The sequence below is a fragment of the Ammodytes marinus genome (genome assembly GCF_949987685.1).
Source record: "Ammodytes marinus genome assembly, chromosome: 10".
In the NCBI taxonomy this organism is placed as follows: domain Eukaryota; kingdom Metazoa; phylum Chordata; class Actinopteri; order Uranoscopiformes; family Ammodytidae; genus Ammodytes; species Ammodytes marinus.
The window spans coordinates 31,898,524-31,916,023 of NC_137214.1; the positions used below are offsets into that span (position 1 = coordinate 31,898,524).

Here is a 17,500-nt window from a genome sequence, read left to right on the forward strand (position 1 = left end):
GTATTAGAACCCACTGGGACACACAGAGAGAGAGACACATCTACAGCTGCCCTCAGTGTAGGAAGGTCTTTGTCCAGAGGCCTGAGTTGGTGATAAACACCATGTTATCAGAGTTAGTGGAGCAACTGAAGAAGACTGGACTCCAAGCTGCTCCTGCTGATCACTGCTATGCCGGACCTGAAGATGTGGCCTGTGACGTCTGCACTGGGAGAAAACTGAAAGCCCTCAAGTCCTGTCTGGTGTGTGTGGCCTCTTACTGTGAGAAACACCTCCAGCCACATTATGAATCACCTACATTCAAGAAACACAAGCTGGTGGAGCCCTCCGAGAAGCTCCAGGAGAACCTCTGCTCTCGTCATGACGAGGTGATGAAGATTTTCTGCCGTACTGATCAGCAGTCTATCTGTTATCTGTGTTCAATGGACGAACACAAAGGCCACGACACAGTGTCAGCTGCAGCAGAACGCACTGAGAGGCAGAGAGAGCTGGAGGGGAGTCGACTAAACATCCAGCAGAGAATCACAGACGTAGAGAAAGATGTGAAGGTTCTTCAACAGGAGGTGGAGGCTATCGATGGCTCTGCTGATAAAGCAGTGGAGCACAGTGAGAAGACCTTCGCCGAGCTGATCCGTCTCATCCAGAAAAGAGGCTCTGATGTGAAGCAGCAGCTCAGAGCAAAGCAGGACACTGAAGTGAGTCGAGTCAGAGATCTTCAGGAGAAGCTGGAGCAGGAGATCGCTGAGCTGAAGAGGAGAGACGCTGAGCTGAAGACGCTGTCACTCACAGAGGATCACAACCAGTTTCTACACGACTACACCTCACTGCCACCACTCAGTGAATCTACACACTCATCATCCAGCATCAATATCCGTCCTCTGAGATACTTTGAGGACGTGACAGCGGCTGTGTCAGAAGCCAGAGAGAAGCTGCAGGACGTCCTGAGAGAGACATGGACAAACATCTCACTGACAGAGACTGATGTGGATGTTTCACTGCCTCAAACAGAGCCCAAGACCAGAGCTGACTTCTTAAGATATTCACGTGGAATCACACTGGATCCAAACACAGCAAACACACATCTGTTATTATCTGAGGGGAACAGGAAGGTAACATTCTTGATGGAAGAACAGTCTTATCCTAGTCACACAGACAGATTCACTCATTGTCCTCAGGTCCTGAGTACAGAGAGTCTGACTGGATGTTGTTACTGGGAGGTGGAGTGGAGTGGGGACGGAATGGTTCGTGTAGCAGTCGCATACAAGAATATCAGCAGAGCAGGGTGGGAAAGTTTATTTGGACAAAATAACAAATCTTGGGCATTAGATTATGACAGAAACCGTCCTGCCTTCGTGTACAACAGAGTCCGTACTCCCGTCTCAGGTCCTCTGTCCTCCAGAATAGGAGTGTACCTGGATCACAGTGCAGGTGTTCTGTCCTTCTACAGCGTCTCTGAAACCATGACTCTCCTCCACAGAGTCCAGACCACATTCACTCAGCCGCTCTATGCTGGAGTTGGTATTTACGGGTTTTTAAATGGATCCACGGCTGAGTTCAGTAAAATGAAATAGACTGAGGACGCTCAAGGTGTAATCCCGGAATTCCACTGGCTGCGCGTGCGGTGTCCAACGGTTTTGCTCCGTGCGCCCCCGTCCGTCAACACCCACCGGTTCCGTTTTCAAAGCAGGCACGGCCAGCTCCGCTGAACAGCTGGAGTCGCGAGAACGAGGAGTTCCCGCGGTAATAAAAGTGACGGGCGATCGCTCTTGATAATATGATTCTCCTATATGGTATTTACACAACAACTAACGCACGGAAGTTAATTGTTCCCATCCGAACGAGTAAAAGAACAGTGGACATGCTTGTATGTGTCTCTGTTTTGAGAATGTCACCTGCAGTGAACACCGTTTCACAGTTTCTTATTTTGAAAATTAACCGGAGGTTTTATTGTTTTGTCGGCGCTTGTGTTCCTGTCTATCTCGATGTGTTCTGTGCTAAATTGATGCGGTGAGCTCCGGCATCCGGCAGAAATAGAAGCAGTGCGTATTTCACCGGAGAGCTGGAGCAGCAGCAGAGCAGAGAGACGGTGCAGCAGACGTGGTGGAAACTCACCCACTGACTAAAGTAAAAAATTACAACTCCGCTGCCGTGCTGGAGCGGAGAAGGACCGAACAGGCAGCCGGTGGAATTAGGCCTTAAAACAATGCAATCAAAACATTGTTTTTGACAATTTAGACATTTTGTCTATTTATCTTCCATAACATGTTTTCTTTCAGGATAAATCAAAGGTCCAAAATGTGCATTCTGGTGTTTATTTGACTAAACTTGGTTGTTTGCGTCTGTATAAATGTGCCTATACAACCATCTTTAACGGACATTATCTCAACATTAGTTTTTCTCAATAATCTGAACCAAAAATCTCAATTTCTAAAGCACTTACGTCAGCCAAACGTTCCATAATAACTCTTAGCACTATTCTGAAGGTTATTACAGAAGGATTTGTTCATATGTTGTAAATTGTCTGATTTATGAGACATTTTGTCCTTAAAACTTGTTGAAAATATATTTAAAGACCTGTACATAGTATAGTTTTGTTTTGCTGTACTCAAAATCGGTTCTGTGAGAATTTATACCGTTTGTTGAAAAAATCAAATAAAGATTTTCGCTCTGGCTTTATCCAATATCTGGATTTTTGATTTCCAATGAAAAGCAAATTTACCCAAAATGTGTTGGATATTGCTAAATCTGCACTCGTCACTCATATTCATCCTGATTTCTGGGGCTTGGTCTCAGGGACAACAGATCCATCATGGACCCCAGACTTCCCTTTCCCTTCCCCACATTAAAGCTGGCGTATGTGATTTCTGATTGGTCAAATAACATGAGCGGTACACTTTGACCAATCAGAGTGAGGCTCCGATTCTAAAAAAAAAAAAGAAAAAAAAAATCTGAATCTCTGTTCTTATTGGCTGTTGGGACTGTCCATTCACTTTGGCACGATGTTTTTGGTGTAGAGCGTGTCAGGGAGGGACCATAGGGGAGGGACCAAAGAGAACAAGTCGAGCGGTTGAGTGAGGTATTTGAATTCAAATCTCTATCCAAACTGCCATTTTCTCCCCAAATTCTGCAGCTTTAACCTGCTCTGACTGGGGGATCCCGAGGCGTTCCCAGGCCAGTGTGTGGATATAATCTCTCCACCTAGTCCTGGGTCTTCCTCCTTCCAGCTGGACAAGCCTGAAACACCTCGCTAGGGATATGGGGTTGTTTAGACTGATTACCACAAGACAACTTTTTATGCTTTATTGATAGTGTAGAGACAGAGGTGAAATGGGGCAGAGAGGGGAGTGACATGCAGAGAACGACCTCGGGCTGGAATCGAACCCGGGTCCGCTGCTGGCCGAGGCCCATGGGGGGGGACTCCCTACCAACTGAGCTAAGGGCGCCCCACCGAAAGCTATATTTCTTAAACGGTTTATTTCAGATCCAAAGTTATTGTTGCCGGGGATGCACAACACCCTGAAATATATGTACATATTTGAGTTGGAGACTTGACTACTGTCAAGGCCTTACTTTAAAGTCACTTTGGGTAAAAAGTGGCACATCTCACCCCACTCTCCCCTATATACATATGGAGATGTTTTGATTGAGATTACCTAATTTTTGCCTGGGAGGTTTGGTGTGTGTGCTGCAGAACAGAACTGTGCTCTTATCTCATAGACATTACAACAACCCATCATGAATTAAACAGCTAGAGACAGAAATACACACACACACACACACACACGCAAACACTCACTCACACACACACACACACACACACACACACACACACGCAAACACTCACACACACACACAAACACACACACGCACGCACACACACACATACGCACACACACACACACACACACACACACACACACACACACGCAGGTCTTTGCATGACTTCCATCTTACTGCATGCATTAACTACATGAGCCATCTGATAAATATTAAAATAACTTTCGGTGGGAAGGCTGGAAACTTGTCCTCCCTCTTCCAGATTTCCTGTACACTATCTGAGTTCTGGGCTATATTTGGTCTAATCAGTGAAGACCCCCATGTTTTTATCCACATTCTTATCCAAAAGGTCATCATTAATGTGCCCCCGCTGTTCTTTTGAATTGCTGTTTGTTTTTGTTTTTAACAAACATGAGCACCATCAGAGTTTGCCACCACTGCACCTTTAAAACTCTGTCATTGGTAAGTATTCCTGGGTCAAATGAAGCCGAATTAACAAGTCCACTACAGCCATTCCTAAAATATCACCAGTTTTATTCTATTGTGTAAGATTACAAGGAGAGGAACGAGAAAGTTTTCAAATGCGAGAATTTTCCAATGGAGGCTGGCGTGCCATTATACATGCAGGACACACACACACACACACACACACACACACACACACAAATACAGAGAGAGAGAGAGAGAGAGAGACCCACACACACACACACACACACACACACACACACACACGCATACATATACACGACACACACACACAGAGAGAGAGAAAGAGACACACACACACACAGAGAGAGAGAGAGAGAGAGAGAGAGAGAGAGGGGTACAGAGACACACACACACACACACACACACACACACACACACACACACTATAGTCTTTAAACAGCCTACCATCACCTACGCGCTGATTCGCTGCATCATCCTCCACACCCATATGGCGATGACACTAAACCACACCGTCACGCTCATCTTTGTGCGCATATTGCAAGGTTGCAAAAAAATACGAATGTCTCCTTCAGCAAGACCTTTGTGCATCCTGAAGGTTAAATACTAGCCTATTAGAGGCAGTAAATTAACAATTTAGTGATGCTCGCGACACAGGCTAAGGTGACCCAGAAGTGCGCGTGTGTAAAATGCGAGTTAAAAATACATGGAAAGGTTTTTAGCCCACATGTCAACATTTTACATGTCAGGAAAAAAACTGCAACGTTAGGGCTTTTTTGATGCTCGCTCTCTTTTTTTGAGCGACACACACACACACACACACACACACACACACACACACACACACACACACACACACGCAGAACACTTCACTGTCTGAAACTGGAATAGTCCCACGCCCCTTTTGTTCATTAATAGTTTAAGAACAGCGGATATTTTAGGCTATAGCCGCTAAACTGAAATTGTCCTAGATTTTTTTAATTTTAGAAATACCAATCAGTCATCTTAACACTGGCACAACCGCCACCAAACAGAGACATCCAGTGCCATATTACGCTTATGGTTAAACGCATAGGCATACATTTCAACATAGACCCATTACATCCTTATAAGCACACCATAACCGAATAGTTAGCCAAATTGATGCAATGTAGGCTATAGTAGGCTATATGTAAATGTAAACCAAGTAAAATAACGGCATAAACTTAACATTGGGACACTCACCTTCAGTCAGGCGATGTAAGGACGCCCCGGTAAGCTACGGTTCTCCTCAGATGCTGCTGCGCCTACTAGATCCGTGAAATACGCTGCCATGTCTGACTGCATGCCTCCTTCGTTTGCAATGGTCGGGCGGTAAATATGCGTTTGAGAAAGGCAGGATGGCAGGATGGAAGCGTGTGTGCGCGCGCGCGCGCGCGTGTGTGTGTGTGTGTGTGTGTGTGTGCAGGGCCGCCCATAAGGGGTAGAAAGTGGGAAGGCTTTCTAGGGCCCAGCCCCTTGGGGGGCCCATGGTCTTTGGAAGCCAAGAACCTAACTAAACTAAACTTTATTTTTAGATATTTATGTCAATATCTATTCAAAGTTGGGTGTTTACACAGAGCCGCGGCTCCACTTAAGGCCATTTAAAAAGCAGTAGAAAAGCAGGAATGTTCAAAATGTTTCAGATTGAGCACAGCGGAGTGTAACTGTTTCAAACATAATCCATCCTATAAACCCTTTGTGTGCCAAATGGTGACGAGATTGGGTTTTGATATTAAACCGTTTTGTCTGGATTATATTTCCTGAGTCGTTCCTGCTCACGGAAAACACATCTACACAGTAAATTCCCCAGTGTTAAATATGCAGTGTCAAACTCCATTAACTCTATCTGAGTTAATATAACAACAGCTGGAGTAGAATGCCTCCTAGTGTTGGTGTCAATTTCGGTAGTTAAAAGACGGGGTGTAGAAAGTACTCTATAAGGCTTTAAATAACACTATACAGTGTATTTTAACTCTATTTTGAGTTAATTTAACTCTAAAATTGTAACACTTTGAAGAGAGTTAATTTAACTCCAATTCTGAGTGGGACCAAATACACTCGGAAATGGTGTTAAATTTAACTCTTTTAGTGTTATTTTAACACTTCAAAATTTACTGTGTACCTGCTACTTGTGTCTGCGTGTGGTTGTGAAAAGTATTTGGACCCCATGAAAAAACAGGTTGGGTACCTTTTGTAGTTCTTCTACATTCTTATAAACAGGACAGGCTAGTTACTCTGTCATTGTCCTGAGTTTACAAGCAGGTTTAAATTATCTCTCCCCATAAAGTACATTTTTGTGAAAAAGAATTTCCCTTTGGGGACTATAACTTCTAAAGGCTTTGACATACGTCTTCAGGTTGACACGGCCAGCCAGGTCTGACCAGTTTTTCAGAAACCTGGCCAATCGACCAACCAGCCGGGTCATACCACAATGAAGCTGACGAGCAGCATCATCCTGTTTTAATCATTGTAACCACCAAGGTCCTGCTTTCTGTATTGTTTCTAAAAATAAAAAATAAAAATAGACATAAAAAGTTCTTAATGCAAAGAAAGATACAAGGCACAAAGAAGTTGGAAATAATTGAAGGAACAGATTTTGAGTTCAAAGATTAAGAACTTTTTTGTAATGATTTCAGTGCTTTTGCAGTGATGAGAGAAGAATTAACTAAGCCTAAATGTTGCAACCAAACATAGGCCAACTTTATAGTTTTGAAGGTAGGTTGGTTTGGTTATTCATGTAGAGAACCACCTTTTTTCATTTGTGTGTGAAGAATTTGTTGTTGATGTTGATTTTTAAGCGTTATTTATTTCAACAATACGACCAAAAGATTTCAAATGATTTAATGTCATGTGCAATATTTGGTGCAGTCAATTAGTGTAGATGTATCTTATACCATAAACTAGTAGCATAGAAAACGTGCAAATTGTGAAAAAACTTTTAGTTTGCTTTAGTGGATACTAAAGAAGAGCAATGTCTCTGTGTGAACTGATTATTTTGTAGAGATCTGCTGATCTGTTAAACAATTGTGTGAGTGTAAGGGAATCAAAATAAATTGGTATGATGGGCTAAGTCAGGAATGTACGTGCTACTATTGTAAACTAATAAGCCCTTGCTCCCCCAACTGTCACTGCAAATCCCTGGTTGATAAGATAGTTATTCTCTCTACACTTACATGTATGTGTTTATTGAGGGATGAGCGCACTCACACTCATTGTTGATAGGAGCAATGGGTAAGGGGGGCCCATTGACTGGAGAATTTCAGGGGCCCAGCCATTTGTGTGGGCAGGCCTGTGTGTGTGTGTGTGTGTGTGTGTGTGTGTGTGTGTGTGTGTTCCTGTGTGTGTTCCTGTGTGTGTGTCTGTTATTGTGTTCCTGTGTGTGTGTGTGTGTGTGTGTGTGTGTGTGTGTGTGTGTGTGTGTGTGTGTGTGTGTGTGTGTGTGTGTGTGTGTGTGTGTCTGTTATTGTGTTCCTGTGTGTGTGTGTGTGTGTGTGTGTGTGTTATTGTGTTCCTGTGTGTGTGTGTGTGTGTGCGTGTGTGTGTGTGTGTGTGTGTGTGTGTGTGTGCGCGCCATAGACTTAATGCACTCTCTACACACTATATATCTACTGCTGCTGCTGCAATTTTGAATTTTAAACATTTAACCTTTGTTTATCCGACAGTCAGCTGAGACGCACGCGACGTCATCCCCTGACACGGGCAGTTTTATTTATAGCGACAACAGGGATGTTACTTTGCACCATGCAGCACACAGGCTATATTCCGTCTCCCTTCGGACAACACAAAGTATGATGTATGATGTGACGAGGAGAAGCAGCTTTTAGTTTTTATGCACCAACAATCTGGAACAAACTCCCAGAGAACTTGAGGTCTGCTGCAACTCTCAGCTCTTTTAAATCGAGTCTGAAGACTTTTTTGTTTCCTTTTTAACCTGCAATTTTCATTATATTTACTTCTTTTATTATGTTTTTAAATCGAGTTTTAATTTTTAATTTTTTTTTTTTTTAATTTTTTTTATTAGCTTCTTTTATTCGCTTTTAAATGTTTTATAATGTGTTTTATGTATTCTAATCTTGCCCCTGTAAAGCACTTTGAGTGGCCTTGTGTCTGAATTGTGCTATATAAATAAACTTGCCTTGCCTTGCCTTGCCTTGCCTTGCCTTGCCTTGCCTTGCCTTGCCTTGCCTTGAAAGAGATAATTGTGTATTGTGTGGAATTATCCGAAAGAATAATAATAAATAAATAAACAAATATTCTACAATGCATAAGCCTATGAGGTCCTATCCATGCTTTTCATTTTACTGCTATAGCCTCGGGATTATTATATATATATTTATGTAGGCGTACTGATTTATAATATAACCTGTTTTATGGTTTTATTATTATTATTATTATTATTATTATTATTATTATTATTATTATTATTATTATTATTATTATTATTATTATTATTATTATTATTATTATTATTATTATTATTATTATTATTATTATTAATGACTTTAGACTTTATTGTCCCTAATGGGAAATTATTTTTAATTATTTTTTAATTATAATTTATGTTTGTTTATATTTTTTGCATATATTTATTTTTTTATTATTATTATTATTATTATTATTATTATTATTATTATTATTATTATTATTATTATTATTATTATTATTATTATTATTATTATTATTTATTTATTTATTTAATTTTATTTTCAGTACTTTTTTAATTTATTTTTAATTTTACTTTTTATTTGTATTATATTTTTACATATCTATATTTATGACTTATATACATTTTATGATTTCAAATTATTAAAATAAATAATTACACTAGAATTCCTTCGAATAATCAACAGTTACATTTTCTGTTAATTAGCTAAATTGATTATTGACTAATTGTTCCAGAAAAAATATAAAACCAGAAGATGTATAAAAAATTATATATAATAACATACAAATTGTGATTGAATGTTGATATCAGTTATATTTAGTTTATTTTCAATTTAAAAAAAATTCATAGTATATTAAGTAGTATGTATGTATGTATAGTTCGTAAATGGCAAATATAATATAGTATCGCCAATTGTACAGAGAGTATATGGATTAAGAGAAGCGAATATAATAAATATTTTAATATTTTTAATTTGATAAATATTTTTATTTTTTATTTTTTTTACTATGGAAAAGGGGTAGGATTAAATAAGTGTATACTTCTTCCTGCTCCTTTTCAGGCATATCTCAGCAATACAGATAATTTGTTTTCTTTTTTTTTTTTTTTTTTTTGTGAAAACATAATTTGTTTATTGTATTTCCATGCTTTTCATTTTGTTTTGTATGTTTGATATGTCTGAAATAAATTGAATCAAATCAAATCAAATACACCAGTGATTGATAGGCTACACACGTTTTTCTGCTAAAGGTAATCCGAGGACAGTGGGATCTCTTTGGCTGTTTGATCGAACGAATCATCACGTCAGATTCCATCACCGTATCAGCTGGAATCTGTCGCCGCTCCTCAGTGGTCGTGCCAGCGCATTGTTTACTTTCCTTTCTACTGTCTTTGTTTGTCCTTCAATTGTCCCTCTTCCAATGCACCTACAGCATGTCCGTCCTGGGAGGGGGATCCCTTACTCTGTCATCCATAGACATACAAATGTATTATGTCTATGCCGTCAACTCAACCTGAGGGTTCTAATTTTTTTTAATCCCGGTAAAGGTTTTTTTTACTTTTTTCTCAGCCGAGCTAAGGGTCTAAGGGCAGATAGATAGACAGACAGATAGATAGATAGATAGATAGATAGATAGATAGATAGATAGATAGATAGATAGATAGATAGATAGATAGATAGATAGATAGATAGATAGATAGATAGATAGATAGATAGATAGATAGATAGATAGATAGATAGATAGATAGATAGATAGATAGATAGATAGATAGATAGATAGATAGATAGATAGATAGATAGATAGATAAGGGCAGAGGGTGTCAAACTGTATGGAATGTAAAGCCCACTGAGGCAAATGTCTATCTGTGATTTTGGGCTGTACAAATAAAACTGATTTGATTTGACAGGAACCCCTGAAATATCAAAGATGTCTCGTTTCATATTATTGCTTCTTCAGATTTGATACGCAAATTAGCCTTAAGTAATTGGCCACCTGTTAAAAGGCTGATTTCTATAATCAACTGTGTAGTGGCCATAGATCTGTAGCCTATAACAGTGGTAGTGGCATATAAACTATAAGGCAAGATATCACTAATATGTACATATAAAATAAAAAAAATTCCCATTAAAATTATCATTATTGTTAAGATTATTAAGTAGTTTTTCTTATAATAAAAGAAAAAAACGTATATATTTTTTATGAAGTTATTCGTCGTAATTATGTATTTTTTGACAAATATGTAAATTTAAAATAAAAAGCCAATTAAAATAATTAAGGTTACTAAGTCATATTTTTCTTATTATCATTTGTATTTTTCTTGTGTTTTTTAAGTCATTCCAAATACTGTCCCTGCGTTCCAATCCCCATACTATATACTTTTTAGTATGCCAAAAAAAAAAGCTTTAGGATGTCCCAATACATGCAAGTCAATTGTAGTATGCTGAAAATACATAAATGCCCCACTAACTCCAATATCATTTTGGAGTATTCGTCTTTATTCTTGACATTTCTCAACATAATGAAAAAAAAAATCTTCCATATCTGATTTTTTGTCTCTCCTGTCTGTGGCCCTAAAACTCTTCTGTACTTTAGTATATAGTGTAGTGAAAAGACTAAAACTCTTCAGTATGTAGTGTAGTAAAAAGACTAAAACTCTTCAGTACTTTAGTATGTAGTGTAGAAGAAAGACTAAAACTCTTCTGTACTTTAGTATGTAGTGTAGTAAAAAGACTAAAACTCTTCAGTATTTTAGTATGTAGTGTAGTAAAAAGAAAGAATATGTGATTTGGAATTCAGGAATAGTTTTTGAAGACGACTCTTTCAACCTTTTATTTTGAAAGATCGTTCACCCCAGAAGTCTAATTCCAGTATTTCCCGTTGGTGAATGCTAACGGCTAAACTAAACCACCTAGTTTTCTAGCTAAATTAGCTTATATTCTCTGCTTGTGTCGACGTTGACACTTCGTTAAGCAGCTGAATGTCTAACTAACTCCACATTTCACATTCTTAAATGAAGGGATACAACTAAAGTAAGTTGTTTTATTGAATAAATCCACGATTTCTCAATGTTAAGAATGTGCTAACTGGAGCTAGCTATCTCACTTCCCATTTCGCCCCAACGGTTTATGTATTAACGCTTTTACTTTAGCTTAAACAAATACATATAACATGACAGTGGCTATTTGAATGTAGAGATAGTAGATTTGTTATAGGCTTGAGATACGTGTTAAAAGCCAGAAATGTGTGTAAACGGGGCGGGTGTAGTCAATAGGATGTCAACAGCTGATCTGTCACTGCTAGCTGCTACTTAGCTTCACTATGCTAAGCGCTATTACTACTAACACCCAAGTCTTGTGATCTGAAGGTTGTTTTCCACATATACCGTGTCTGTCAAATTCAGCCTGATAACATTACTGTATAAGTTTAAAGCGACGAACTATGCTATAGGAGCGACCACATAATAGAGGCCGACATCCAATTTTTTTTTAAATGGCCATAAAACCCTAAAGAATTATGCTTTTCCAGACTTGAAAATAATTAAAAAGTTATGTTATATGTGATATCTTGGATTTATTACTGTGTCGCTACACATTATAAAATGTTTAAGTTGCTCACGAGAAGGAATTAGTTGGAAGGAATTTACACAATATTTATAGTCTACAATTCTAATATTATGTCACAAAGTGTATTTTAGTCCATTTGAATAATAAAAAAAAAAACACTAACAGACACTGGTAAAACTTATCAAAGCATTATTGCTCCTAGTGGAGTCCTCGATTCTGGAGAACACTTCCATACTTAAAAAAAACTGCCTAGGCTCTACAGGCATGTAAACAAAGAATATGTAAACAAAGGGGGCAGCTGTAGTAAGCAACATGCCAGTCTCCAGAATCACTGAATCCACCTTTTAAAATACACTCTATCCTAGCTGTACTGTAGCATTTGTCTATGTTCAAATAATCTAAAAAAGACAATTTCCCCACTTTGAATATGTGTTTCTTGCTCTGTCTGGTATAGGAGTCTCCCTTGTTAAATCATAACCATGGCAGGCTCTCAGTTGGAGCTTTCCACCATAGTCATTTAAAAAAATCCTGGCTGAACTGTAGTATTTTTGTATGTTAAAATAATCAAAAAAATGTTGGTTGTTTATTTTGTTATGTTTATGTTGTAAAAGGAAAAAAATCCATAAATAAAGTATTGAAAAAATTAAAAATTATCTAAAAAAAGCACATTTTTCCCTTTTTAAATATGTTTTTCTTGCTCTGTCTGTTTAGGTGAGTCTTTCGTTAAATCCTAACCATGGCTGGCTCTCAGTGGGAGCTTCCACCATAGTCATTACAATCTATCTTAGCTGTCCTGTTGTATTTTTGTATAGTAAAACATCTAAAAAAGCAAATTTTTCCCACTTTAAATATGTTTTTTTTTGCTCTGTTTTTGTTGCCCTGTTTTTGCTCAGTTTTTTTTATAGGCTTGTCCCTTGTTGAAGCACTAAAATGTCCATTGCTTTTCAAGTTGTGTGATTATGTTGTTATATTTATGATGTAAAAGGAAACAAATACATAAATAAAGTATTAAAGAAAAAAAATAAGCGAATTTTCCCCACTGTAAACATGTTTTTCTTGCTCTGTCTTGTCTAGGAGTCTCCCTTGTTAAATCCTAACCATGGCAGGCTCTCAGTGGGAGCTTCCTCCAGAGCTGTGCTGTCGCCCGATGGCCTTCGTGGCGCTGACTGGTCTGGATGTGGTGTATAACGCGGTGCACAGAGCGATATGGGACGCCTTCTGTGCCAACCGACGAGCCGACAGAGTCCCCATCTCCTTCAAGGTGTTACCGGGAGATCACGAGTATCCCAAGTGTCGCACTAAGGTACGCAGGGAATACACATCCTCTTCATTTTGAGAGAGAGAGAGAGAGAGAGAGAGAGAGAGAGAGAGAGAGAGAGAGAGAGAGAGAGAGAGAGAGAGAGAGAGAGAGAGAGAGTGAGAGAGAGAGAGAGAGAGAGAGAGAGAGAGAGAGAGAGAGAGAGAGAGAGAGAGAGAGAGAGAGAGAGAGAGAACTGTTCTTTTTGGGGTCAACACAAAAGATAAAAGACATTCAACATCTCATAAATACTTCCACATTATCAATAATACAAATAAATAGGTAAGAGATATCAAGAGAGAGATAATTTTTTCTGCTAAAAAGCTTTGAATGCTACAAAAGCGCTATATAAATCCAATCCTTTATCATTATTATTAAAAAATAAGCAGATGTAAATGTATAACGCGGTGCACAGAGCGATATGGGACGCGTTCTGTGCCAACCGACGAGCCGACAGAGTCCCCATCTCCTTCAAGGTGTTACCGGGAGATCACGAGTATCCCAAGTGTCGCACTAAGGTACGCAGGGAATACACATCCTCTTCATTTTGAGAGAGAGAAGGAGAGAGAGAGAGGGAGAGAGAGAGGGAGAGGGAGAGGGAGAGAGAGAGAGAGGGAGAGAGAGAGAGGAGAGAGAGAGAGAGAGAGAGAGAGAGAGAGAGAGAGAGAGAGAGAGAGAGAGAGAGAGAGAGAGAGAGAGAGAGAGAGAGAGAGAGAGAGAGAGAGAGAGAGAGAGAGAGAGAGAGAGAGAGAGAGAGAGAGAGAGAGAGAGAGAGAGAGAGAGAGGTGTAACTATTCTTTTTGGGGTCAACACAAAAGATAAAACACAAAATACATTCAACATCTCATAAATACTTCCACATTATCAATAATACAAATAAATAGGTAAGATATAGTAAGAGAGAGATTATTTTTTCTGCTAAAAAGCTTTGAGTGTGAGAAAAGCGCTATATAAATCCAATCCATTATCATTATTATTAAAACATAAGCAGATGTAAATGTATAACGCGGTGCACAGGGCGATATGGGACGCGTTCTGTGCCAACCGACGAGCCGACAGAGTCCCCATCTCCTTCAAGGTGTTACCGGGAGATCACGAGTATCCCAAGTGTCGCACTAAGGTACGCAGGGAATACACACTCTTTTAAACCATATCACATATATGTTTTTGTGATGAGCTTAGTTGCTTAGAAGTTCATTATTATCCTATTCTTATTTTTTATTTTTTTTGGCATTTTCAAGCATTATTAGACAGTACAGAGTTGAAATGGGGAGACATTCAACATCTCATAAATACTTACTGATTATCAATAATATAAATAAATAGATAAGAGATATCAAGAGAGAAAGAGGTTATTTTTCAGCTAAAGAAAGTGTTACCGGGAGACCACAAGTATCCCAAGTGTCGCACTAAAGCTAAATAATCTAGTTAGGATGCAGTATGCTACACTTGGGTGATACTTTTCCTTATTTATTTCATCCTAACCTTGATCTTGCCTCTTGCTTTTATATCCGTCTCATCGCTGGTTGTTTTCATACGGAGGCTGAACACAAGAATCGAGACATCCTGAATCTTTTTTCTACCATACTAAATAGTAGATAGTATGGGGATTGGAACACAGCCCTTATCTTTCCCTCTCTGTCCCCCCTCCTTATAGCGGACGTCCTACGAGTGGTACATCCCCAAAGGCATCCTGAAGACGGGCTGGATGAACAAGCACCTGAACCTGGTCCCTGCTCTGGTGGTCCTGTTCTACGAGCTGGACTGGGATGACCCGCAGTGGAAGGAGAAGCAGTCTGAGTGTGCTACTAAGGTCGAGATAGTACGGTGGGGACACACTCTGAGAAAAGTACTTTTTATTGGTGGTGGCTTACAATGAGAGAACAGGGTTATTATGCTTGATTTGTCCATTTTACTCAAGTAAATTTATTTTGAATACATCAGGGTCTTTTTTACACAGAGGAAACATACAATAAAAAAATTGCTGTGGAAATAAATGTAGGGCCAAGTTCCTTTTTTAATAAAGAAATTAATGGTCACTAAAAGTGGGGTCAGCGGGGCGCTCCGGTGGCGTAGTGGATAGAGCACGTACCATATTGGCTCCGGCCTTTGTTGCAGTGGTTGCGGGTTCAAATCTGACCCGTGGACCTTTACTGCAGGTCATCCCCTCTCTCTCTCTCTCTCTCTCTCTCTCTCTCTCTCTCTCTCTCTCTCTCTCTCTCTCTCTCTCTCTGTCTCCCCATTTCAACTCTGTACTGTCTAATAAAGCTTGAAAATGCCCCAAAAAATACTCTTAAAAAAATAAATAAAGTGGGGTCAGCAATTCTGCCTAGCATCATGCCCGTTTACAGAGTCTAGCCTGTGTATTAACATTGGATATAAATACATACTAAAGTGGAGATAGTACGGTGGGAACACACTCTGAGAAAAGGACTTTTAATAGAGGCCAGGCCCAAGCTTTAAGCCCTAAAATGATGTGCTACTTATTCACTTCTTGATGCTCTTTTTTTATTGTCGTTTTTTTTTTATTTATTTTTTTACTTTTTCTGATGATTAATGAGGATTGGAGCCCACCTAAGCTTTAAGCCCCTAGATGCTCTACTACTGATTCACTTCTTGACGCACTTTCTCTGATGATTATGATGAACGAGAGACCATGTTCCCTGGAATATAGAAAACTATTGGAAACTAATGGTCTTTGAACAGCTGACACAATCCTACAGTGTTAATATGTATATTCATGTTGCCATGTCTCTGTGTGAAAGGGGGCTCATGAGAGAACAGGCTTATTCATGTTGCCGTCTGCTGTGTGTGTGTGTTTATCCTGTGTGTGTTAGAACCAGTCTGCAGGGCAGGAACACCAAGGTGGCTGTGGTCCTCGTCCAGAAGAAGACGCCTCTACCTCCAGGTACACATCTCTAGGGCTGGCCCGAATTATTCAAATACTCGTTCGGAAAATTAGTATTCGGAGCTTAAATTAGTATTCGGAGCTTCGTTTTTTTTTTTTTTTTTTTTTTTTTTTTCAACATTTTTTTCAAGAAGCTAGTACTGCAATATTATGTCATCAAATAATTTTATATTTGGATATAAAAGTTAGTAATATTGTAGTAGTAGTAGTAGTAGTATTGCTCATTTAGGAGGATATTACATCACTAAGTGTCATAGCGCATCCATTACTTCACCTCCGAGCGCGTAAATCTTCAACAAAATATGCAGATACTGTCAAAATCGGTTCCAGGGAGTATATAGGGATTATTAACGTTTTTGTTTTATTTTTATTTTTTATTTTTATTTTATGTTGTCTTTGATGGTGTGTTTTTCTGGAACGAATATTCGAATATTCGCTCGGAAAAAACAACGAATATTCGAAGCCTGAAAAATGGCATTCGGGCCAGCCCTAAACATCTCCACTCAAACATATTATATATTCTGTCATAAATTAGTTATGAATATGCTCTATCTAGGGTCCTATGAAATCTGTTTTATTTCTGCTTTGCGTCGGGCCGAACAACGCCCCTTAACTGTGGTATAGTGAGCACATTCCACAGCCTGTCGTGAGCTATTGCTTTAGTTATTCAAGATTCAATAACTAAACAGGGGCGATTGTGGCTCAGTTGACTGTGGCTCAGTTGGTAGAGCGGGTCGGCCGATGATCAAAGGGTTGGAGGTTCGATTCCCGCCCTGCCACCTGTGTCACGGTTGTTGTGTCCTTGAGCAAGACACTTCACCCACCTTGCCTCGTGTGAATGTCGATAGTTAGCCTGCTATCGGTGTATGAATGTGTGTGTGAATGGTAACGTGTAAATGGGAACAGGTCTCCCTTGTAAAAGAGTCTCCGGTCTCAATGGGATATACCTGTATAAATAAAGGTTAAAGAAAAAAAGATTCAGCTTTATTTTGTACATGTTACAGAACAACGATAATCTGTTTAGTTATTTATGTCAAATTCTGACCAGTTTCTCTTATTCTATAAAACTTATTGTGAATTGAGTCCCCTAAAGCCAGATTGACTTTCTGTTTACCTGCTAACACATCTTATATTTATTTCATGTTTTCCCAGGAGAAGACCTGGTAGCCTCAGAGAGAGCGGCTGCTCTGTGTAACTCCTGTGATCTTTCTGGAAAGAGTCTCTTTGTCCTGCCTCACACAGACCATCTGGTGGGATACATCATACGGTACAAAACACTTCACTAATACACATAGAGATACATATGTTAACATTGATATATGGCAA

The 17,500-nt window shown here is 39.1% G+C and overlaps 3 protein-coding genes across 11 annotated transcripts in view; 2 read left to right on the forward strand and 1 right to left on the reverse strand.

The window, feature by feature from the left end:
• The window catches only part of LOC307256523 (tripartite motif-containing protein 16-like), a 2,751-nt gene extending 591 nt beyond the window's left edge, over window positions 1–2,160 (forward strand). Inside the window, exon 2 of the mRNA XM_080035528.1 lies at window positions 1–2,160. This exon is cut by the window's left edge and continues 303 nt beyond it. Within this exon, the coding sequence (XP_079891654.1) occupies window positions 1–1,568 (1,568 nt within the window). The 3' untranslated portion in view covers window positions 1,569–2,160.
• Window positions 1–17,500, reverse strand: part of LOC307256516 (scavenger receptor cysteine-rich domain-containing protein DMBT1-like) — a 394,296-nt gene that overhangs the window by 96,835 nt on the left and 279,961 nt on the right. The gene's annotated exons all lie outside the window — the stretch shown is intronic.
• The window catches only part of trappc11 (trafficking protein particle complex subunit 11), a 30,616-nt gene continuing 24,403 nt past the window's right edge, over window positions 11,288–17,500 (forward strand). Inside the window, 5 exon segments of the mRNA XM_080035534.1 lie at window positions 11,288–11,435; window positions 13,044–13,272; window positions 14,924–15,093; window positions 16,104–16,174; window positions 17,327–17,441. Of these exon segments, the coding sequence (XP_079891660.1) occupies window positions 13,069–13,272; window positions 14,924–15,093; window positions 16,104–16,174; window positions 17,327–17,441 (560 nt within the window). The 5' untranslated portion in view covers window positions 11,288–11,435; window positions 13,044–13,068.